Source organism: Anomaloglossus baeobatrachus, unplaced genomic scaffold, assembly GCF_048569485.1.
Source record: "Anomaloglossus baeobatrachus isolate aAnoBae1 unplaced genomic scaffold, aAnoBae1.hap1 Scaffold_2449, whole genome shotgun sequence".
Taxonomy (NCBI): Eukaryota; Metazoa; Chordata; class Amphibia; order Anura; family Aromobatidae; genus Anomaloglossus; species Anomaloglossus baeobatrachus.
The window spans coordinates 77335-102425 of record NW_027442065.1 but is presented as its reverse complement, the minus strand read 5'-3'; the positions used below and the strand labels follow the sequence as shown (position 1 = coordinate 102425).

At 42.9% G+C, this 25091-nt stretch overlaps 1 protein-coding gene across 2 annotated transcripts; it reads right to left on the bottom strand.

The window, feature by feature from the left end:
- Window positions 1-309: 309 nt before the first annotated feature.
- LOC142262374 (uncharacterized) lies at window positions 310-23614 on the bottom strand. Of its 2 annotated transcripts, XM_075332171.1 has the most exons (6): window positions 23471-23614; window positions 22957-23341; window positions 22760-22873; window positions 16904-17425; window positions 3063-3080; window positions 310-2303 (listed from the first exon to the last, which is right to left on the bottom strand). In XM_075332171.1, the coding sequence occupies exons 2-6, from the start codon at window positions 23039-23041 to the stop codon at window positions 511-513; spliced, it is 2532 nt and encodes an 843-aa protein (XP_075188286.1). In that variant the 5' UTR covers window positions 23042-23341; window positions 23471-23614; the 3' UTR covers window positions 310-510. The 2 variants fall into 2 exon arrangements, 1 of the variants encoding a protein (XP_075188286.1); XR_012729777.1 differs by lacking the exons at window positions 310-2303; window positions 3063-3080; window positions 16904-17425; window positions 22957-23341; window positions 23471-23614 and adding an exon at window positions 19566-20373 and having other exon boundaries at window positions 22760-22845.
- Window positions 23615-25091: the final 1477 nt, after the last annotated feature.

Genomic DNA, 25091 nt, shown 5'->3' with positions numbered 1-25091 from the left:
ACACTTGCTGCTACTGGATTGTCTGCCGACCATGACACCTCTGTGACATCCCCTCACTATTTTTGTTTGAAATGTCTACAGCTCTGCCTCAACTCCAGAGGTTCTGAGGAAAAATCATCACATCTAAATAATAAAGATAGCCATGAAGTATATATATTTTACAAGCATTTATTAACAAAACAGGTCTTGAAATGCAATTATATACACTCTGATATACTGCACTTTTTAGTAAATAAAGCAGTGGGTAAACTGAGATTAGTGAATTATCTAATATTTTCGATGGTAAACAAGACATGACTTCGTAATAAAACATTTACCACATTTTGGGTATGAAAATGGCTTCTCCCCTGTGTGAGATCTTTGATGGTTATTAAAATATGATTTCTGAGTAAAATATTTCCCACACTCTGAACAAGAATATTACTTCTCTTCTGTGTGAGTGTTTTGGTGTTCAATAAGATGTGATTTCTGAGTAAAACATTTCCCACACCCTGAACATGAAAATGGCTTCTACCCTGTGTGAGATGTTTGATGCTCAACAATATCTGATTTCCGAATAAAACATTTCCCAGATTCTGAACATGAAAATGGATTCACCCCTGTGTGAATTCTTTGATGCTCAACAAGATCTGATTTCTGAATAAAACATTTTCCACATTCTAGGCATGAAAATGGCTTCTCCCCTGTGTGAATTTTCTGATGTCTAACAAGGTTTGATTTCCGAATAAAACATTTCCCACATTCTGAACATGAAAATGGCTTCTCCCCTGTGTGAATTCTTTGATGCTCAACAAGATCTGATTTCCGAATCAAACATTTCCCACACTCTGAACATGAAAATGGCTTCTCCCCTGTGTGATTTTTTTGATGATTAGTAAGGGTTATTTTCTGAGTAAAACATTTTCCACATTCTGGGCATGAAAATGGCTTCTCCCCTGTGTGAATTCTTTGATGCTCAACATGATCTGATTTCCGAATAAAACATTTCCCACATTCTGAACATGAAAATGGCTTCTCCCCTGTGTGTGTTCTTTGATGCTCAACAAGATCCTTTTTACGAATAAAACATTTCCCACACTCTGAACATGAAAATGGCTTCTCCCCTGTGTGAATTTTTTGATGCATAACAAGATCCGATTTCCGAATAAAACATTTCCCACACTCTGAACATGAAAATGGCTTCTCCCCTGTGTGATTTTTTTGATGCTCAACAAGATCTGATTTCTGAGTAAAACATTTTCCACATTCTGGGCATGAAAATTCCCCTGTGTGAATTTTCTGATGTCTAACAAGGTCTGATTTCCGAATAAAACATTTCCCACATTCTGAACATGAAAATGGCTTCTCCCCTGTGTGAGTTCTTTGATGCTCAACAAGATCCTTTTTACGAATAAAACATTTCCCACACTCTGAACATGAAAATAGCTTCTCCCCTGTGTGAATTCTTTGATGCTCAACAAGATCCTTTTTACGAATAAAACATTTCCCACACTCTGAACATGAAAATGGCTTCTCCCCTGTGTGAATTTTTTGATGCTCAACAAGATTCCATTTTTGAATAAAACATTTCCCACACTCTGAACATGAAAATGGCTTCTCCCCTGTGTGAATTCTTTGATGCTCAGCAAGATCTGATTTCCGAATCAAACATTTCCCACACTCTGAACATGAAAATGGCTTCACCCCTGTGTGAGTTCTTTGATGCTCAACAAGATCCGATTTCCGAATAAAACATTTCTCACACTCTGAACATGAAAATGGCTTCTCCCCTGTGTGATTTTTTTGATGATTAGTAAGGGTTATTTTCCGAGTAAAACATTTTCCACATTCTGGGCATGAAAATGGCTTCTCCCCTGTGTGAATTTTTTGATGCTCAACAAGATTCCATTTCTGAATAAAACATTTCCCACATTCTGAACATGAAAATGGCTTTTCCCCTGTGTGAATTTTTTGATGCTCAACAAGATCCGATTTCCGAATCAAACATTTCCCACACTCTGAACATGAAAATGGCTTCACCCCTGTGTGAATTCTTTGATGCTCAACAAGGGCCGATTTCCGAATAAAACATTTCCCACACCCTGAACATGAAAATGGCTTCTCCCCTGTGTGAATTTTTTGATGCATAACAAGATCCGATTTCCGAATAAAACATTTCCCACACTCTGAACATGAAAATGGCTTCTCACCTGTGTGAATATTTTGATGATTAGCAAGGGTTATTTTCCGAGTAAAACACTTTCCACATTCTGGGCATGAAAATGGCTTCTCCCCTGTGTGAATATTCTGATGTCTAACAAGGTCTGATTTCAGAATAAAACATTTCCCACATTTTGAACATGAAAATGGTTTCTTCCTTGTAGGAGCCGTTACATGTTCCACATCCCTTCTGTAACTGTCATTTTGCTTAAAATTCTGTGATAAATCAGACTTTTGGACTTGTTTGAAAAGATCATATGGTAAAGCTTTCCGAGGAAGGACAACAGCATACTTTTCATATGTATCATGTGTGATACTTTGATCATCTGTTTTAAATTCTGTAGATATTAGATTTCCATCGGAACTCCCAATACAGTCATCTGCTAACAATAAACAGTTGTTATTTCTTAATGATATTATCTTGAAATTACATTTATGTTTTTAAACCATAACATCAGAAATTAAAATTAGGATAAAATTTATTCTGAATCTGTTGTCCAATTTCGACATCTAAGGCTATGTGCGCACGTTGCGTACTAGCCCTGCAGAAATTTCTGCAGCGATCTGAACAGCACACATGCACTTCAAATCGCTGCAGAAACAGTCCGTAGTGAAAAAAAAGCCGATTCCATGCGCTCTGCCTGCAGCTCCTCCCATAGACAGAGCGGGACCTGCAGGCAAAGTGCAGGAAAGAAGTGACATGTCACTTCTTAGAACGCGCGCTTCGGGCAGAAGCCGAAGCGCTGCGCTCTAAAACGCCACGTGCGCACGGTTCCTGCATAATCTTCATAGATTATGCTGGGGATGCAGGGCACATGCAGTTACGCTGTGGTGCAGATCGCAGCGAAACTGCATGTAATTACGCAATTTGTGCACATAGCCTTAGGCTGCTTTCACACTTGCATTGTGTCTCATCCGCCAGGTCTGTTGCTGTGTCGAAACAACGCATCCGTCAATTTTTGTGTTGCTAACGGACCCAACGGATGAGTTATTTCGCAGGAATCCATCAGCGGCACTACCGCCCCCATCATAACCGCACACACCGGCACTACCGCCCCCATCATCACCGCACACACACCGGCACTACCGCCCCCATCATCACTGCACACACTGGCGGCACTACCTCCCCCATCATCACCGCACACACACAGGCACTACCACCCCCATCATCACCGCACACACCCCGACACTACCTCAGTGACATCCCCGCTGACAGCGTGATTCACTTCAGTTAGTGCGTGGAGCTCACAGAGAGCAGCGGTGTTCTGCTACCGATCCTGTCAGCTTCTGATGTAGCAAAGCTGAAAGCGTCGTGGGACCTCATATGGATTATGTCGGGCCTGGAGCGGTATTTGGGGGATTAATAAAGTGGTAGAAGAGGGTTTTTTTTGTCTTTTATTCCAAATAAAGGATTTTTTCAGGTGTATGTGTTTATTTACTTCCACTTACAGGTTAATCTTGGGGGTGTCTCATAGATGCCTGCCATGATTAACCTAGGACTTTGTGGCAGCTATGGGCTGCCATTAACTCCTTATTACCCCGATTACCACCGCACCAGGTCAATTAGGAATGAGCCAGGTAGAGTCCCGGGACTGTCGCATCTAATGGATGCGGTAATTCCGGGCGGCTGCTGGCTTATAGTTTTAGGCTGGGGGCTCCCCATAACGTTTGGCTTCCCATCCTGAGAATACCAGCATTCAGTGGTGTGGCTTTATCTTGGCTGGTATCAAAATTGGGGGGGACCGCACGCCGTTTTGTTTAATTATTTATTTATTGTACTGCATGATATAGACACGCCCACCAGCGGCTGTGATTGGTTGCAGTGAGACAGCTGTCTCTCAGCGTGGGGGCGCGTCTGACAGCAACCAATCATAGGCGCCGGTGGGTGGGGGAAGCAGTGAATATGAGATGGAATAATGAGCGGCCGGCATTTTTAAAAGCAGGCGAAGCCGCCAGAGCAGTGTGACAGCTGTGCAGCGCCGTGTCGGTGAGTATAAGAGAGGGGATGAGAGAGAGACCGACCGACAGAGAGAGATAGAGACCGAGAGAGAGAGACTGACAGACAGAGACCGACTGAGCGAGACCAGGAGTGATTTTAAATGATTTAGATCGTTCTGCTGGACATGCTGAGCATGCTCAGTAGAACGTGACGGAATCCATCAGCGGATTCCGCCGCTTAGCGCATTGCGGCGGAATCCGCCACCATAGTCAATCATTAGACACCTTGGCGGATTCCAACAGAATCCGCCAAGGTGCCTTGTTTTGACAACACCAAAAACGCTACATGCTGCGTTCCCTCCGCCTGGCGCTCAGTCAAAATACCGACTCAGCGATGGCCAGCAGATGCAATGCACTTGTGTCACAGTGCGTCGTCAATACAAGTCTATGGAAAATAACACAGATCGTTAATGAACTGCGCTATTTTCCATAGTGGCGGATTGCGATGAACGCAAGTGTGAAAGCAGCCTAAGAGTTACATCTTTGTTAATTCTAATCTCGCATTTATTGCTCCAGTTCTCTGGAATGTGCTACAGTAAATAATCTCATTGATTGCCACAATGTGACTGCAGGATAATGAAGGACAGGGGGCTCGTATACGGTCCCTCACACTAGTGGACCCTAAGGTATTCCTAACGATTGGGTTACCCCTGAAGATGGAGAGTCCCATGCCTTACTATTCTCCTGACCAGATCTAATCTGTTATCCACCAGATAAAGACAGGGCAGGAATATGATGGAAACACAGATTAAGACAGATGGGAAACACAGATTAAGACAGACGGGACACATTGCAAACTCACAGAAATAAACAGTGAGAGACTAAGGAGAAAAGCAAGAGCAAGAAGGCAACAAAAATACAAGGGTTAACACCACAACAGCTTACAGCAATAATGCACAACCACCGGTAAGTCTGAATCACAACATCTGACCAGTCAAGTATAGGTAACCTATAGTTGGCATTAATGGAATAGTCCAGCCAGCATATACAGAAGAGGATACTTTCTCCTCCACAGTATGTGATCAAAGACAAGCAGCCCAGCCGAGAATAACTCTTGCTAGCCTGTCCAAGTCTGTGGTTTGACACCTGCGTCTCCCTGCGCTGCTCACAGATATCAGATAAGTTAACATGCAGAGTACCAGAATCTATCATTTCCACAAATCCTGACGTCACCATGACAGTTGGCAAAACCTGCAAAAACAGGTAACATTGATCCACAACATAGACAATTAGAAAAAAAAAATATTTTGAAAGGCGAAAATAAAATATAGTTACAGTCAGATGCCGGATATTTAATAGGGTTGTCCGGGACTATAACGCTGATGACCAATCCTTAGGCTTTGTAACCAAAGCAGGTAGCAGGGTCTTGGGGTCTGTACAAATAAACATTAGGGCTCCAATTCATCAAGACCGGCGATGTACACTGAAACATGATGTTAGGGACTGGAGTGAAATTTCTGGCATAGGGAACGCCGCAGTTTGTTATGAATTAGAGAAGCGGTGACATCACACCCTTCTTATGGCCCAGCTCTGCTCATTTTGGCAAAAGCTGGTTAAAATTCGCGGGACACCTCCAAAAGTCGCACAATTTTTTTTCACACCTCTGTATTGCACAAAAGGTTTTGAGAACTTTTGAAGTGATTTATGCTAGAATTCTGCCATAATTGCTCTGATAAATCAGGGTCTAGGTGTCAAATCTCCTTCTGTAGGTGTCTCCATTCCTTCCAGGGTAGTTTGCCAGTAGTTCACATTCTCTAAAGCAATAATTTTATTACATCTTCTTTAGTTGAAAACTTTTGCATTTCAGTGTGCGGCTGTAATTCTGCCCATTTTGGCAAAGCTGGTTAAAAATGGTGTGAACATACACACACACACACACACACACCAGCCTGTCTCCTCTTCAGCTATAGACTTCTATAATTAACAGACCTTTGGTCACATGATGTGATGTCAAAAAGGTCCTTAAGCAGTCCTATAATCAGCATATAAACACTGGGACCGCTAAGAGAATGGGTTAGTTTGCTCTCCCTTTCCCCTAATGCCAGTCTGTCTTCTATTAAATTCATTTAGACTCCTGCAATTAAGAGACCTTTGTTTACATCATGTCACATGACTCTGAAGTCATCAAACATAGGAACATAGTTTGTAAGGCTGAAGGAAGACCTTATGTCCATCTAGTTCAGCCTATTTTAGTGTCGCTGTTCTCCAGTGTTGAACCAGGGGAAGGTAAAAACCCACAGAGTAAGAGCCAATTTTCTTCATAGGGAAAAATATTCTTTCCCGACTCCTAAGCTGGGTCAACTATCTACCTGTAATATTATGCTATTCATAACCTTCTATACTGTTGTTTTCAAGAAAAGCATCCATTCCTCTCTTAAATTCATTCAGTGAGTTGGCCATCACCACTTCCCCAGGAAGAGAGTTCCAGAGCCTCACTGCTCTTACCGTGAAGAACCCTCTTCTATGCTGATGTAGAAATTTTCTTTCGTGCAATTGAAGAGAATTCCCCCTTGTTCTTGTCACAGTCCTTGGTACAAACAGATCATGGGAGAGATCTCTGCATTGCCCTCTGATATACTTGTACATATTTATTAGGTCTCCCCTAAGTCTTCTCTTTTCTAGAGTAAATAGACCTAATTTTGATAACCTTTCTGGGTATTGTAATGCACCAACTCCATTTATTATTTTAGTAGCCCGCCTTTGAACCCTTTCAAGTTCAGTAATGTCTTTCTTGAGCACTGGCGCCCAAAATTGCACACAATACTCCAAGTGTGGTCTGACGAGTGATTTGTACAGAGGGGGAACTATGTTTTCATCTCGTGCCCCCAGACCTCTTCTAATGCATCCCATCACCCTATTTGCTTTGGTGGCTGCTGCCTGACACTGGGCACTCCAATTTAACTTCTTATTGACTAAGATGCCTAAGTCTTTTTTCATGTCTGATTTCCCCAGCTGTTTTCTATTTAGTAAGTAATCGTAGCATCTGTTTCTCCTTCCCATGTGCATAACCTTACCCTTATCAGTGTTAAGCCTCATTTGCCATTTTTCAGCCCAATTCTCCAATTTACTCAAATCCATCTGTAGTTGCAAACTGTCCTCCTTTGTGTTAACTACCTTACATAGTTTTGTATCATCTGCAAATACTGATATTTTACTCTGTAAACCATCCACCAGATCATTAATAAATATATTAAATAGTAGAGGGCCCAATACAGAACCCTGTGGTACCACACTAGTAATCCTGGCCCAATCTGAGTATGCGCCATTATTTACTACTCTTTGTTTTCTATCACTAAGCCAGCTACCTACCCATCTACACACATTTTCCCAGAGCCCAAGTTTTCTCATTTTACTTATCAGTCTTTTATGTGGGACAGTGTCAAATGCTTTACTGAAGTCGAGATAAATGACATCCAATGATTCTCCTCGGTCCATGTGAGAGCTTACATCCTCATAGAAGCTGATCAGGTTAGTTTGACAGGAGCGATCCTTCATAAATCCATGTTGATATAGAGTTAAACAATTATTAACATTGAGACATTCCATAATAGTATCCCTTAAAAACGCTTCAAACATTTTACCGACAACAGATGTTAAGCTTACCGGCCTAAAGTTTCCAGGTTCCCTTTTACACCCTTTTTTTGAATATTGGTACCACATTTGCTAGCCGCCAATCCAGTGGAACAGACCCAGCTTCTATAGAGTCTTTAAATATAAGGAATAGAGGCCTGTCTATCACATTACTTAACTCCCTTAATACCCGAGGGTGAATGCCATCAGGGCCTGGTGATTTGTCAATTTTAATGTTACTAAGGCGGTTCTGCACTTCTTCCTGGGTTAGGCAGGTAATTCTTAATGGGGTGTTTACATTATCCCTCTGCATTTCCCCAAATCAGTTTTCCTGTGTGAACACAGTTGAGAAAAAAAGTATTTAAAACATTTTCCCACATCGTTCTCTATGATTTTACCCTCATTGTTCTTTAAAGGGCCAACATCATCAATTTTAATCATTTTACTGTTTATACAATTAAAGAATAGTTTGGGATTTGTTTTGCTTTCCTTAGCAATGAGTCAGTTTCCACTTTTGCTAAATGTATTTGTTTTTTACACATTTTATTTTTTTCTCTATAACTTTTTAATGCTTCTTCGCTGCCTTCTTGTTTTAGCTTCTTGAATGCCTTGTTCTTATTATTTATTGCCACTTTTGCAACCTTATTTAGCCACATTTGTTTTCTCCTGTTCCTAGCCCTTTTATTTATGTAGGGTATGGCTAGCTTGCAGTGGGTGTTTAATACTGATTTAAAAATTTCCCATTTATTTTCCCTGCTCCTATTTTTGAGGCTATTGTCCCAATCAATTCGGCGAAGATGGGAGGTTTGAATTAGTGTGGATGTTAGTAGAAAGTCATTTGCAGAGCGTAGAGAACGTGTGGGGTGCTAGACAGAGATGAGGGCGGAGATGTAGGGGGGTGCCGCACTGTGGAGAGCTTTGTGGGTGAGAACAAACAGTTTGAATTGGATCCTGTGATATATGGGCAGCCAGTGCAATGACTGGAACAGAGCAGAGGAATCCGCATAGCGGTTAGCCAGATAGGTGACCCTGGATGCTGCATTAAGGATGGACTGTAGAGGAGAGAGTCTAGGTAGGGGGAGACTAATTAATAGAGTGTTACAGTAGTCAAGGCGAGAGTGGATCAGAGCCACGGTGAGGGTTTTTGTCGTTTCCACTATGAGAAAGAGGCGGATTCTAAAGATGTTCTTGAGGTGCAAGTGGCAGGAGCGGGCAATAGATTGTATGTGGGAGGTGAAGGAATGATTAGTGTCAAGTATAACACCCAGACAGCGGGCCTGCTGCCTAGGACATATCGTTGTGCCACACACAGAGAAGGAGATGAAAGGTTTAGGAAGGTTGGAAGACGGAGGGAAAAGAAGTTCAGTTTTGGAAAGGTCAAGTTTCAGATAGAGAGCAGACATGATGTTGCAAACTGCAGTCAGGCAGTCACTTGTGTTCTGTAGTACAGCTGGGGTGAGCTTAGGGGATGAGGTGTATAGCTGTGTGTGTTAAAAATATACTCAAATATATTTTTCTTCAAATACATGATAAGACGCATGAAAAATGGACTTCAAAATGTGTAAAAAATAAATGTATTTTATATCTAATAAAATGGTTGCCAAATTATAAAGTTGCAGTTCAGTTACAGGAAAGAAAAATAATATTCTTGTTAGCTTACGTAAAAGAGTTCAATTTGTCCATACTAATCAATAGAAATATTCATTCATCTTTTCTTGAGTCAGAGAGAGAGAGCAGTCACATCTTGCTTCGTCTTGGGTGAATGGATCCAAGGAAAGCATGCCATGTGTGAGAGAGCAGCCTCGACATGTGTCCTTCTGCAGGCACGATCCCCCTCTCTCTCTGCTCTCCCCCCGAGAAGTGTCATGGTATATATGTCCAATGCAGCTGCTCATAAGGACTATTTAAGGAGATCCTACTATACACATGGTGTCACTCACTAGCAGTTTGCAAAGAATATATATATTCCATGCTATGTCAGCATCTATCTATATTCAGTACAGATATTCAAAACAGATACCTTGGTATTAATTTAAATAGTGTTATCAATAAACTATGCCCTCCAATATAAACAGAACTGTGAACATATATAACATGTCCTATTATCAAGTGTTTGATAACTAGATGTATTAATTTTAATGTTTTTACAGTGTGTCATTAGCATAAAGATGGTACTGAAAGCCAAATCTGCCGATGGTCATACCAATTGGGGCAGTGTAGAGGGAGAAAAGAAGAGGGCCAAGGACTGAACCTTGAGGGACCCCAACAGTGAGAGGAAGAGGAGAAGATGTGGAGCCAACAAATGATACACTGAATGAGCAGCCAGAAAGATAGGAAGAGAGCCAGGAAAGAACAGTGTCCTTTAGGCCGATAGAATGGCGCATAGAGAGAAGGAGATGGTGGTCAACAGTGTCGAAGGCGGCAGAGAGGTCAAAAAGGATAAGCAGAGAGTGGTCACCGTTGTTTTGCTATCAATAGGTCATTGGTCACTTTGACAAGGGCAGTTTCTGATGAGTGTAAAGGGCGGAAGCCAGACTGTAAAGGATCTAGAAGAAAGTGAGTGGAAAGGTAGCAGGTGAGGCGAGAATAGACCAGGCGCTCCAAGAGTTTGGAGATGAAGGGGAGATTGGAGATTGGTCTGTAGTTGCTGTGCAGGATGGATCAAGAGAAAGTTTTTTTTAATAATGGAGTAATGATAGAGTGTTTGAGGGAGGAGGGGAAGATACCAGAAGAGAGAAAGAGAGAGTTTGAAGATTTTAGTTAGGTGAGTATTGACAACCGGAGAGAGGGACTGGAGTAGGTGTGAGGGAAAGGGATCAGTAGGGCAAGTGGTGGCACGAGAAGAAAAGAGGAGCCTGAAGACTTCCTCCTCTGTGACTGGGTCAAATGTGGAAAGTGAGTTGGATGGGATGTGGGGAGGGATGGGATTCACAACACTTGGTGGCTGGGAGCTGATCTCCCGGCGGATGTTTTCTATTTTCTCTGTGAAATACGAGGCCAGGTCATCAGCATGAAGGGCTGAACATTAAGTCCAGAAGGGCTGTCCCTCTAGTTGGGCCCGGCACAAGTTGTGACAAATAATTATCCTTGGTTACTGACAGAAACCGGTTTCCTTTCTGAGATACGCAGGTTTGAGTGTCCCAGTCTATATCGGGGTAGTTGAAGTCGCTCATAATGGGGTTTTGCTGCTTGGTCTATTTGTTTCAATAATACATTTTCAGTGGTTTTTGTTATATTTGGTGTCTTATAACAAACCCCTATGAGGATTTTATTATTAGTAGAGAAAATGAATATTCACTGCTCCCCACGCCATAATCCCGCCCACCTCTAGGCAATGAAGCCAGCGCCAACCAAAAGATGGGCATCATTATTAGCATGGGGAGCAGTGAATCTTCATTCTCTTAACCCCTTCACGACCGCGGGCAGTAAAATTACGTCTTATTTTAACGTGACTTAACGACCAGGGACGTAATTTTACTGCCTAAAGTTCATTTGATTGCCGTGGCCATAGCAACGGCTTTCAAATGATGTCCCCTGCTGTTTCTTACAGCAGGGGACCTTTGCTTGACCCCAGGGGGGGGTGGCATCGCCAACCCCCATCGACGATCGATGTGATTGGCTGTTCAAAGCTGAACCGCCAACCACATCATTCGCACTGATTTCGGCAAAAATAATGCCCGAATTAGTGCAATACTATGAGATCCAGCTATGAGATGCTGTAGCAGCTACAGCAGATCATAGGTGGATCTCAAACATGCCGCCCCCAGCCCCTGCAGCACTGATTGGAGCGATCGTGCTATGACGCGCAATCGCTCCAATCAGTGTGCAGTGGGGCGGTCTGATCTGCAGGTGGCCGCCCTCCCCAGGCCTGTGCTGGTCTGGGGAGCCTCCCCCAACATGTCTGCAGCGTGGAGTGGCTGGTACTTGTGGTACCACGCCACCGCTACCGCCGCTAATGTCACCGCTTCTGCGCCTGCTCCAGGTGAGTATTCCACTCCCCTTGCAGCCCGTGCGCGCTCCCGTTATGGCCCCTGCCCGTGCCCCCCGCGGTCTGCCCCCCCCACGCCCCGATCTGCCCCCCGACATCTTAATCTGCTCCCCCTGCGATCTGCCTGCCTCCTTTGTCATCTCTATTCTGCTTCCTTCCTTCCTTCTTTGCTTCTCCGGTATCCCCCTCTGCTCTCCCGCCCCCCCCCTCTGCTCTCCCGCGCCCCCCTCTGCTCTCCCCCCTCCCCTTGACGTCCTCTTACCTGCCTTCACTGGGTCGTCCGATTTCTTCACTGGCCCGATCACATCTGCCTCCATCTCTGGGTCCTTCCTGGGTCTTCTGCTGATCTGTCCAACGTCCTGCCTGTGGCTCCTGTACAGCTGTCTATCTCGCTTGCCTTCTGTTCCTCCTGCTACTCCTCTGGGTACTGTGAGTATAACTTTTTTTTTTTTTTTCCCTGTATCCTGTCCATTTTTACACCTCATCTGTCCGTGCGTCCCGCCGAGCACTGATCACGGATGCAGATAATGGATCTGCATCCGTGGTCAATTTTTGGCGTGACTTTTTCCCGTAACCCAACGCGTTTTGTATCGCATCTGTCCGTGCGTCCCGCCAATCGCTGATCAGGGATGCAGATAACGGATCTGCATCCCTGCTCAATTTTTGGCGTGACTTTTTTCCGTATCCCCGACGCTTTTTGTATCGCATCCATCCGTGCGTCCCGCCGAGCGCTGATCAGGGATGCACATAACGGATCTGCATCCCTGCTCAATTTTTTTGAGTGACTTTTTTCCGTATCCGCGACGCTTTTTGTATCGCATCTGTCCGTGCGTCCCGCCGAGCGCTGATCAGGGATGCACATAACAAATCTGCATCCCTGCTCAATTTTTGGCGTGACTTTTTTCCGTATCCGCGACGCTTTTTGTATCGCATCTGTCCGTGCGTCCCGCCGAGCACTGATCAGGGATGCACATAACGGATCGGCATCCCTACTCAATTTTTGGCGTGACTTTTTCTTTTTTTCCGTATCACCGACGCTTTTTGTATCCCATCCGAATGTGCGTCCTGTAGCGGTCGATCAGTGCACCGCGTCTGTGCGTTTGAAAAGTCAAATGGCGTTCGTTTTCTTCTGAGCCCCACCATGCGCCCAAACAATTTATTTCCACCACATATGAGGTATCTGCGTACTCAGGAAAAATTGCACAATACGTTTTATGATGCAGTTTTTCCTGATACCCTTGTAAAAAAAAAAAGCTACCTGGTTGATGCAAAAATTTTGTGGTTAAAAAAAATAAATTTCACGGTTCAATGTTATCAACTTCTGTGGAGCCCCTGGGGGTGTAAGGGGCTCACCAAACATCTAGATAATTTCCTTGAGGGGATGGGGTCACTTGTGAGGGAGCTCCACTGTTTAGGCACCATAGGGGGTCTCCAAACATGACATGGCGTCCGCTAATGATTCCAACCAATTTTGCTGTCAAATGGTGCGCTTTCTCTTCTGAGCCCTACCATGCGCCCAAACAATTACTTTCCACCATATATGAGGTATCGTCGTACTCAGGAGAAATTGCACAATACGTTTTATGTTACATTTTTTCCTGATACCCTTGTGAAAAAAAAAAGCTACGTGGTTCAAGTAACAGTTTTGTGGTGAAAAAAAAAAATTGTATTCATGGCTCAACATTATCAACTTGTGTGGAGCCCCTTGGGGCTCGCTAAACATCTAGATAAATTCCTTGAGGCGTCTAGTTTCCAAAATGGGGTCACTTGTGGGGGAGCTCCATTGTTTAGGCACCTCAGGAGGTCTCCAAATGCAACGTCAGCTAATGATTCCAACCAATTTTTCTGTCAAATGGTGCTCTTTCTCTTCTGAGCCCCGCCATGCGCACAAACTATTACTTTCCATCACATATGAGGTATCTGCGTACTCAGGAGAAAATGCACAATACATTTTATGGTGCATTTTTACTGATACCCTTATGAAAAAAAAGCTACCTAGTTGAAGCAACAGTTTTGTGGTAAAAAAAAATTTTTCTCTTTTCACGGCTCAATGTTATAAACTTCTGTGAAACCCCCAGGGGTTCAATGTGCTCACCAAACATCTAGAAAAATTATTTGAGGGCTCTAGTTTCCAAAATGGGGTCACTTGTGGGGTAGCTCCATTATTTAGGCACCTCAGGGGGGTCTTCAAACCCGACATGGCGTCCGCTAATGAGTGCAGCTAATTTTGCAGTCAAAAATTCAAATGGCGCTCCTTGCCTTCCGAGCCCTGCCGTGTACCCAAACATTTGATTTCCACCACATCTGGGGTATCTGCGTACTCAGGAGAAAATGCACAATACATTTTATGGTGCATTTTTTCCTAATACCCTTGTGAAAAAAAAAGCAACTTAGTTGAAGCAACAGTTTCGTGGTAAAAAATTTTTATTTTATTTTCACGACTCAACGTTATAAACTTCTGTGAAGCCCCCAGGGGTTCAAAGTGCTTACCAAACATCTAGAAAAATTATTTGAGGGCTCTAGTTTCCAAAATGGGGTCACTTGTGGGGTAGCTCCATTGTTTAGGCACCTCAGGGGGTCTTCAAACCCGACATGGCGTCCGCTAATGAGTGCAGCTAATTTTGCAGTCAAAAATTCAAATGGCGCTCCTTGCCTTCCGAGCCCTGCCGTGTACCCAAACATTTGATTTCCACCACATATAGGGTATCTGCGTACTCAGGAGAAAATGCACAATACATTTTATGGTGCATTTTTTCCTGATACCCTTGTGAAAAAAAAAAGCTACCTCGTTGAAACAACAGTTTTGTGGTAAAATTTTTTTTCTTCTTTTCACGGCTCAACGTTATAAACTTCTGTGAAGCCCCCAGAGGTTCAAAGTGCTCACCAAACATCTAGAAAAATTATTTGAGGGCTCTAGTTTCCAAAATGGGGTCACTTGTGGGGTAGCTCAATTGTTTAGGCACCTCAGGGGGTCTTCAAACCCGACATGGCGTCTGCTAATGAGTGCAGCTAATTTTGTGTTCAAAAATTCAAATGGCGCTCCTTCCCTTTCGAACTCTGCCGTGCGCCCAAACAATTGATTTTTACCACATATGGGGTATCAGCGGACTCAGGAGAAAATGCACAATAAATTGTAGAGTGCACTTTCTCTATTCTCCCTTGTGAAAATTAAAATTTTATGGCTAAAGTAACATTTTTGTGTTAAAAAGTAAAATTTTAATTTTTTCCTTCCACATTGCTTTGGTTGCTGTGAAGCACCTAAAGGGTTAATAAACTTCTTGGATGTGGTTTTGAGCAGAGTGAGGGGTGCAGATTTTAGAATGGGGTCACTTTTGGGTATTTTCTGTCACCTCGGCCTCTCAAAGTCACCTCAAATGTGATGTGGTCCCTAAAAAAAATTCTTTTGTAAATTTTGTTGGAAAAATTAGAAATTGCTGATTAACTTTGACCCCTTCTAACTTTCTAACGAAAAAAAATTTTGTTTCGAAAATTGCACTGATGTAAAGTAGACAAGTGGGAAATGTTATTTAGTAACTATTTTGTGTGACATTTCTCAGATTTATAGGCATAAATTTTCAAAGTTTGAAAATTGCGAAATTTTCAAAATTTTTGCAAAATTTCCTAAATTTTCACAAATAAACGCAAAAAATATCGGCCTAAATTTACCACTGTCAGGAAGTACAATATGTCACGAAAAAACAATCTCAGAATCGCCAGGATCCGTTGAAGCGTTCCAGAGTTATAACCTGTCAAAGTGACACTGGTCAGAATTGCAAAAAATGGCCCGGTCATTAGGGTGTTTTAGTGGCCGGGGGTGAAGGGGTTAAATATTGGGTACACATGATCACTCAGCTGCCGGCTTTCTGCTGTGGCTGGACGATCACATGTGTCTACTATTAGAGAATGAATATTCACTGCTCCCCAAGCCCATAATCCCGGGTGTGGGGAGCAGTGAATATTCCGGCAGCTGATGTCCGCGTGTAACTGGGGGCGCATGGCAGTAATGTCATGCGCTGCTTACATGCTGAAGTCACTTGCCAGCATCAGACGAGTACACCGTGCACCGGTGTCTGTAACATGATGTGTGCAGCTGCACATGCTGCATCATCTTATGTGTGCAGCGTGATGGGGGAAATATATACCAGAATGGGCCCAAGATGAGGGCCATATATACAAGGATGGGGACATATATACTTGGACAAGGGACATATATACTAGGACAAGGGTCATATATACCAGGATGGGATAAAGATGGGTAACATATATACCAGGATGAAGGACATAGACAAGACGATGGGAGACACATATTTCTGGAAGAGGCCCAGGATGGGGGACATTAGTACAGAATTGGGGGATTTTATCCCCGTAACAGTGTCAGCAGCAGATCCCCCCCATAACAGTGCTTCATGACCACATTTTTTTGTGTCAATCTTTTTCCCTATATTCCTCCTTCAAAACCTAGGTGCATCTTATGGTCCGAAAAATACGATACGTTTAAAAAGAAAGAAAATGGTTCTTTCCCTCACAAATTCTTGCTTGAGCAATTGTAGCTGATTTTTAGATAAAACCCTTTGAATTATGGTACATCATGATGGCTTCTCCTGTGTGACTCATTTAACAACAGGATCTGATTAATGATAAAAAACATTTGGCAAATTCTGAAAGCAAGAATGGCTGCTCCGCTCTGTTGGTTTTCTGATGTCGACAAGACTTGATTTACAATTTAAACATTTCAATTATTCACAACATGAAAAAGTTTCCTTCCCTGTGCGGCCTCTTCACATGTTTAACAAGATCTGATTTCTGAAAATTACATTTTCCACATTCAGAACATAAAAATTGTTTATTTTGTGTGATTTTTTTGATGGTAAACAAGATTTAATTTCCTACTAAAACATTTACCACATTCTGGGCATGAAAACGACTTCTTCCCTGTGTGATTTGTCTGATGTCTAACAAGATGTGATTTCTGAATAAAACATTTCCCACATTCTGAACATGAAAATGGCTTCACCCCTGTGTGATTTGTCTGATGTCTAACAAGATGTGATCTCCGACTAAAACATTTCCCACACTCTAAACATGAAAATGGCTTCTCCCCTGTGTGAATTTTCTGATGTCTAACAAGGTCTAATATCTGAATAAAACATTTCCCACACTCTAAACATGAAAATGGCTTCTCCCCTGTGTGAATTTTCTGATGTCTAACAAGAAGTGATCTCTGAATAAAACATTTCCCACACTCTGAGCATGAAAATGGCTTCTCGCCAGAGTGATTTTTTTGATGGTTAGCAAGGGTTATTTTCCAAGTAAAACATTTTCCACATTCTGGGCATGAAAATGGCTTCTCCCCTGTGTGAGTTCTTTGATGGCTAATAAGCTGTGATTTCCTGATAAAACATTTCCCACATTCTGAACATGAAAATGTTTTCTTCCTTGTAGGAGCCATTTCATGTTCCATATCCCTCCTGTAACTTTTATTTTGCTTACAATTCTGTGATAATTCGGACTTTTGGACTTGTTTGAAAAGATCAGATATCCGAGGAAGGACTGGAGGTATATCTGGGACAACAGCATGCTCTTCATATGTATCATGTATGATACTTTCATCATCTGTTTTAAATTCTGAAGATATTAGAATTCCATCTGAACTCCCAATACAGTCACCTGCTAAAAATAAACACAATGTTATTTTTTAATGATAATATCTTGAAAGTACATTTATTTTTTTAAACCATAGGAGCAGGGATATGATGGATACACAGATTAAGAAAGACAGGACACATTGCAAACTCACAGAAATAAACAGTGAGAGACTAAGGAGAAAAGCAAGAGCAGGAAGGCAGAAACAGAAGACAGCAATGGGTTAACACTACAACCGCTTACAGCAATAATGCACAACAACCACCAGTTAGTCTGCATCACAACACCTCACCAGACCAGTAAAGGTAAACTATAGCTGGCATTAATGGAATAGTCCAGCCAGGATATACAGGAGGGGAGAGAATGATACTGGCTTCCCACAGCATGTGACCAAAAACACTAGCAAGTAGCCCAGCAGAGATTAAAGGCTGCTTTACACCAGACAATCTATCGTGCGATAGATCGTCGGGGTCACGGTTTTTGTGACGCACATCCGGCATCGCTGGCGATGCCGGCCTGTGTGACACCTCCTAGCGACGCAGTATCGCTCACAAATCGTGAATCGTGTACTGCTCGCTAGGTTCCATAATATCGTTTAATTTAGTTGATCATCGTTTCCGTGGTAGCACACGCCGCTCCGTGTGACACCACGGGAACGATGAGCAGCTCACCTGCCTCCCGCGGCCGCCGCCGGCTCTATGTGGAAGGAAGGAGGTGGGCGGGATGTTTACATCCTGCTCATCTCCGCCCCTCCGCTTCTATTGGCCGGACATCCTGCTCATCTCCGCCCCTCCGCTTCTATTGGCCGGCGGCCGTGTGACGTCACTGTGACGCCGAACGTCCCTCCCACTCCAGGAAGTGGACGTTCGCCGCCCACAGCGAGGTCGCACGAGAGGTAAGTATGTGTGACGGGGGTTACTGACTTTGTGCGACACGGGCAGTGATTTGCCCGTGACGCAAAAAGGACGGGGGCGGGTACGATCGATTGTCAAATCGCACAATCGGTCGTACCATGTAAAGCAGCCTTAACTCTTGCTAGCCTGTTTAAGCCTGTGGTTAGACGCCTGCATCTCCCTGCGCTGCTCACAAACATCAGAGAAGTTAGCAGGCAGAGTGTAGTTTCCACAGATAGTGACGCTGCCATGACAGTTGAATAACCTGCAAACATCTCCGTGACATTGATCCACAACATAGACAATTTCAAAGAGGTTTTTTTTCGAAGACGAAAATCAAATAGTTAGACAGATGCCGGATATTTAATAGGGTTGTCCGGGACTATAACATTGATGGCCTATCCTTAGGCTTTGTAACCAAAGCAGGTAACAGGGTCTTGCAGTCTGTGCAGATAAACATTAGCAAGAAAAGCAGAGCAAATCGTATAGGCAATTGTGTGACAACAAAACCATTAAAATATAACTTTTAATATATATCACTAAAAAATTAAAACACACACAACATATATAATTAGTTGCATAGCAACCTATTTAAGGACAGTAGAATATGGAGAGGCACTTGCTAGAGAAATATCACAGTGACCTCTCCATTAGTTCCACAGATGAGAAAAAGCCACAAAAGGTGGAAAAAACACTAATGGTTACAATAAATAAATGCCAATGGTTATGAATAATAAATACCAAAGACCGTGTTGTTCAAAAACAGGCGGGGGGGGGGGGGGGCAATTTTTCAGCCTCACAGTACCCCTTAATGGCAACACTCTGGCCTTATATGCTCCTGGACCTCCCGGCATGTTTCATAATTCATATAATCATCAGGGGATAGTGGCCAAGGGTTTAAGGTCAGGGTGTTGCCATTAAGGGGTACTGTGAGGCTGAAACATTACCCCCCACCTGTTTTTGGACAGCATGGTCTTTGGTATTTATTATTCATAACAATTGGCATTTGATTGTAACCATTGGTGTTTTTTCCACCTTTTGTGGCTTTTTCTCATCTGTGGAACTGGATGGAGAAGTCACTGTGATATTTGTCTAACAAGTGTCTCTCCATATTCTACTGTCCTATACATTGGCTGCTATGCAACTAATTCTATATGTTGTGTGTGTTTTAATTTTTTTAGTGACATATTAAAAGTTATATTTTAATGGTTTTGTTATCACACAATTGCCTATACGATTTGCTCTGCTCTTCTTGCTAATTATCTGGTGAATCTAATTATGCTTTGGATAATGGATTAAAAAAGGGGGGGGGGGGAGATGATGTGGAAAGTCACACCTATTTTTAAGGTTTTAATTTGTTCATCGATTGAGTTTTTCTATTAAGTTGTTTTTATAATTTTTATCAGTAACGGAGGGTACAGCAGACACACATATATCTCATGATTGCTCCAATGTAACAAGAATTGTCAGGTTTTGAACATGTCTCAGATGAGCCCATTGCTAATGCAGATTTTGAGTTTTTCCGTAGATGGATCCAGATACCAATATGCTGGTTGATTCTACACTGGATATGCTGAGGTTACGCAACATGAGGTAATAAAAATCGAACCACTCGCTCCTCTCACTTTGGAATAGGAGAATGAGATGAAGATTTACGATCGCTGTGGTTTGTAGAGCAGAAAGGGGTAAGATAGTCAACAGTGGATATAGGCAGCAGATCTTTTCAAGTGTGAGGTGATAAACCTATAAAGACCGTAGAGTGCGTATGAGCCCAGGTGGAGGCTCTCCTGTTATCAAAGGAGCCAGTGACTGATAGAGCTGGAGGAGATGCTCGCATAGGTGCAGACAACAAAGAAGCAGTGAACGAGTCTAGAGTTGAGAGTTCTTTACCAATGCAGACCAGTACCATACCTCGGTGGTACATTTGTGACTCGTCGTGTTCTTAAATCCTTACAGGAACAAGCGATTCAGCAAGGAACGGAGTGTGAGACACAGAGAGCCAGATGACTGAGGAAGGTCTGTGGATAAAGGGCGGTAATCTTTCTCCCCATGAGTTCTCTATTCAATAATGGCCCAGGTAACCTATGAACACGTGACAAAACCCGTTATAAGTGTAGTGGTGGACAAGAAACAGCCAGTTTTGTAAGTCATGTGCCTAATAAAGTAGAAAAATTGTAAAGACCTCGTAGAAACACCCCCCTCATCCGCTCTACTGCTCCAGAGATTGCATATTAGTCATATAAACCTACACATGGTTTATATGAGATTGTGCGTGCTGTGAGAATTTCTTTTCAGGCTTACTCTGAAACATATCCAGTATTGAAAACGTTACTGCTGAAAAACTCATGATGCTGGTGGTATGTAAAAATGGAGTTCCTAAAAGTAGTAAAAGTGCATGTTCTATAGCAGAGGTCATTATAGAGTTCTTACAGTATCTGGGGATTAGCAGCTATTTTGAACAGGCTAGGAAACTGGCTTCACTATCGGTCCTCACCTGGGGATGCCCCTGATGAACCCCTGTCTGCCATTGTGAAGAGGGGAGAAACAAATTGGGATTCTTTCAAGCTAAGTGTTTGACAAATATGCGTTTATTTTTATTAGCCTGAGGGTGAATTGGACAGTGGAGGGTCTGTGATTGGACAAGATCTCCTCATGACTTTACCTGGCCTTATTATTATTATTATATTGATACAGTGGGTACATGTTATACAAGTGAAATATTCAATCTGTTTTAGGGTATATCATATTGATTTAAGCTACCAAAAAGCTATTTAAAATACAGAGTTTGAATATTTAATCTTTGGGAATGAATTGGATATATATAATTGCATATTGACGCCTCTTTATCCCCTGTATCTCACTGTTTCTATATTCCCTCACTGACATTAGCAGCACGTATTAGCATTCGAAGGTTAATAAAGTATTTAGGGGGGACTGTTGAGGAGAGCCATAAGATGAAATACTTAATTAACCTCTGTACATAGAACACTGTGAGAAGTGTGTTCAATTAAATCGATTCTCTAAACATAAGCCAGTCAGTCTTCAGAGGTAACCAAGATGGTCCCCGATGACATCATAGACCCGCCCATCAGCATCACCAAGATGGCCCCAGATGACATAGACCCCCCTACGATGACGCCCACCAATCAGCTCATGGACTAAAACATTGTTCAACCCACTGACCAATGAACACAACTGGACATCCCCTTTCCAGAGTTATATCGGGGCATGCTTCAGTTAAAATAAAGCAGTTTCTGGGCTGACCTTGGTCGAGGAAAGATGAATATCGGACTATGTGTCTGATCTCATTTTTCAAGCATGCACTCGATTCACACCAATTAGAATCAGGCAGTAGGCAACTTATGGAACTTTGTAAGAGTTCACCCTAACAATATTTCCTTCAGATAAACATTAGGGCTCCAATTCATCAAGACCAGTGATGGAAACTGAAAAATGATGTCAGGGACTGGAGTGAGATTTCTGGCATAGGGAACGCCGCAGTTTGTTATAAATTAGAGAAGCGGTGACATCACACCCTTCTTCTGACCAAGCTCTGCCCATTTTGGCAAAGCTGGTTAAAATTGTGGTGAAACCTCCAGAATTCTGACATATTTGCTTTGATGAATCAGGGTCTAGGTGTCAAATGTCCTTCTGTAGGGGTCTCCATTCCTTCCAGGGTAGTTTGCCAGTAGTTCACATTCTCTAAAGCAATAATTATTTTACATCTTATTTGGTAGTTGAAACCTTTTGCATTTCAGTGTGCGGCTGTAACTCTGCCCATTTTGGCAAAGCTGGTTATAATTGGCGTGAACACACACAGACAAGCCTGTCTCCTCTTCAGCTTTAGACTTCTATAATTAACAGACCTTTGGTCACATGATGTGATGCCAAAAAGGTCCTTAAGCAGTCCTATAATTGGCATATAAACACTGGGGCCGCTAGGAGAATGGGGGCACTGTAAAATTGTCTAGTTTGCTCTCCCTTTCCCCTAATGCCAGCCTGTGTCCTGTTCAGTTTAGACTAATGCAATTAAGAGACCTTTGATTACATCATGTCACATGACTTTGAAGTCATCAAAGATCCTCAACCTTAGAATACAACTGATGGGGTCACTAAGAGAGTGGGGGTTCTGAGAAATTGTGCCGTTTGACTCCTCCTAATGCTGGATCTGAGTGTAACTAGAGCTTATTTATGGAGTAGGGCTTATATTTCAAGCATTCTCCAAAAATCCCATAAAATCATGCTAGGTCTTTTTTGCGGTGTAGGTCATATTTTATGGGAAACAGGGTATTCATGAACCCTCTGTAGGTTGTTGAGTTGCCTTCATAACAACATAGAGAAGGCACTAGAAACAAACAGCAGAAGAAGCAGAAGCAAAGAAAATACAGCTGAAAAAAACCCAGAGCAGAAAGTCTAAAAATGTAAACACAAAATTAGTGCAGAAAGTACATGAGTAGATATCTCTTACTGGATAGAACTGGAGGAAACACATCCTGAGGAACATCGGGGTCTTCTTGTTTACAGTCCTGTGGGAGAAGAGGACGGGGACATCTCTCTGGTGTTGTCCTCTTACTGGATAGACCTGGAGGAGACACATACAGGGACTGAATTCATTCCTTACATACAGATAATTATAGGCCGTGTGTATTTAGTCCTGTCTATTACCTGGTGATGTGGGGGGCTGGGGAACGTCCATCATGACGTCCTTGTACAGATCTTTGTGTCCTTCTAAATACTCCCACTCCTCCATGGAGAAATAGACGGTGACGTCCTGACACCTTATAGGAACCTGTCACATACAATGATACCGTCACCCCCGATCCCTTCATAGCGTTTCTTTATAATATCCCAGAATTCCCAGCAGTGTCACCTCTCCAGTCAGCAGCTCAATCATCTTGTAGGTGAGTTCTAGGATCTTCTGGTCATTGATGTCCTCATGTATCGGGGGGTGAGGTGGAGGCCCCGTGATTGGGCTCAGGGGTCTTCCCCATCCCTCAGACACAGGGGCCTGACAGCGCTCACTAGAGGTCTTCTTCACTACTGTGTAATCCTGGTTATGGAGAGACACAGTAATAAATCTCACTCCAGACATTTCCAGAGTCCTCACCTCTCCAGTTCTGTCCATCTGTTATTCCCATAGATAAGAATGGTGTAATGTGACGTCATCAGAATCTCTCACCTCTCCAGTAAGCCGGAAGAGGATCTCTAGGGTGAGGTGTAATATCCTCTCCGCCATCTTGTCCCTGTCCATATCCATCCTTTACGGGGCAATCAGGAGAATTCTCTTCTATAGAAGATCTCTACTGAGAATCCAATATTATAAGGACCTGAATGGGAAGGAGATGAGCCCATATGTAAAATACTGCAGATAATAAGAAATAGCTACAATAGAGCAAAAAAAACAAAAAAAAAAACTCCTTGAGCACAATTGCTGACATATACCCCCAAAAAAACAGGATCCAGAGAGATTCGTTGGAACTTTTAATCAAGAATGGGAAACAATTCGAAACATACTGAAAAAGCACTGGCCAGTATTATTGACTGACCCTGCGCAGAGACACTTATACAAAATCCACTGATGACATCTAGGAGAGCTAAGAATTTAAAGGACTACTTGGTAAAGAGTCATTATGTCCCCCCGAGAACTAACCATTTTGGTTCACGGGGTTCCTTACAGGGATGTTTCCCCTGTGAACATTGTTTGGCTTACAGCAATGTCCTTTACAGTACATCTTTCCACTCATCGGATGGCCAGAGGACCTATAACATTAAACAATACATCACAAGTGGTACAACACATGTTGTGTATTTTGCCATATGCGCCTGCTCCCTGACCTATGTGGGTCTCACTTCTCGTGAGGTTCTCATTAGAGCCTGGGAGCATGTAAGGGATATTGCTGCAGCTAATTCAGTAACCCTTTTGAAAACTCTGCGCAGGCATTTTCAGTCTCACCACTCCTGTGACTCCTTCAAATTAAAAGTTAGGGGTATTGATGTTATAGACTGGGGGATCAGGGGTGGTGACCTCAGAAAATGCCTGGCGCAGTGTGAGGAGAAATGGATTTTGACACTGGACACTTTGGTCCCCAAGGGACTGAATGAGTCCATTAGTTACGCTTCATTTCTATAATGACTAGTTGGCTTGATTAAGCACTCCATAAACCCTCTCCTTTTTGTGTTTTTGGATATTTGCATCACAGTTCTTGTCTGAGTTATTATTGCCTCCTCTCTCTTTATTGCCTTTTTGTTTTTATTTTTTTTCTGGTCCTTTAATAATGCTGGGTATGTTTACTCCACTTAGGCAAAGTTATTATGTTCTGACATTGGGGATAGGTATGGAAAATATATGGAAACCCTCACCTGATTGAAGGATGTCATGGACTGTTCACGTTATATCTGGAATTTCATCTGTGTATTATGGATGCCGCTGTGGGGTCTGTTACCTTCTTGTATAATGAACTGTCTGCTCTGGTTATTTCCGTGCGCATGCATGAATTCTAGGGCTTGTCTTGCCAGCTCGACCACCGCTGTCCATACGCCGTGCGCATGCGCGGGAGCCATGGTAACGCGACCTTGCTCCCACGCATGCGTTAGATGATGTGACGGCGGGACGGCCCGCGAGACTTGCCGGGTGAATCTGCACATCCGCCATTAGGTAATTTCCTGGTTCCGGATATCAGCGGTGGTCATTTAAACCCAGCTTTTGGCGGAACAACACTACAGCACCTCTCCCCTGATGAAGATATGAAAAAATGTTCCACCGAAATGTACATTGGGCTTGCTTGAGGTCCTTGTGCTCT

What these genes read in the sequence shown, in the direction of transcription:
- LOC142262374 (XM_075332171.1), bottom strand. Translation starts at nt 23,041, where the DNA reads ATGGAGGAGTGGGAGTATTTAGAAGGACACAAAGATCTGTACAAGGAC. An exon ending in CCAGCCCCCCACATCACCAG is followed by an intron (nt 22,874 to 22,956) that starts GTAATAGACAGG and finishes TGTCTCCTCCAG; the next exon opens with GTCTATCCAGTAAGAGGACA. An exon ending in GTTTCCTCCAGTTCTATCCA is followed by an intron (nt 17,426 to 22,759) that starts GTAAGAGATATC and finishes GTTTATTTTTAG; the next exon opens with CAGGTGACTGTATTGGGAGT.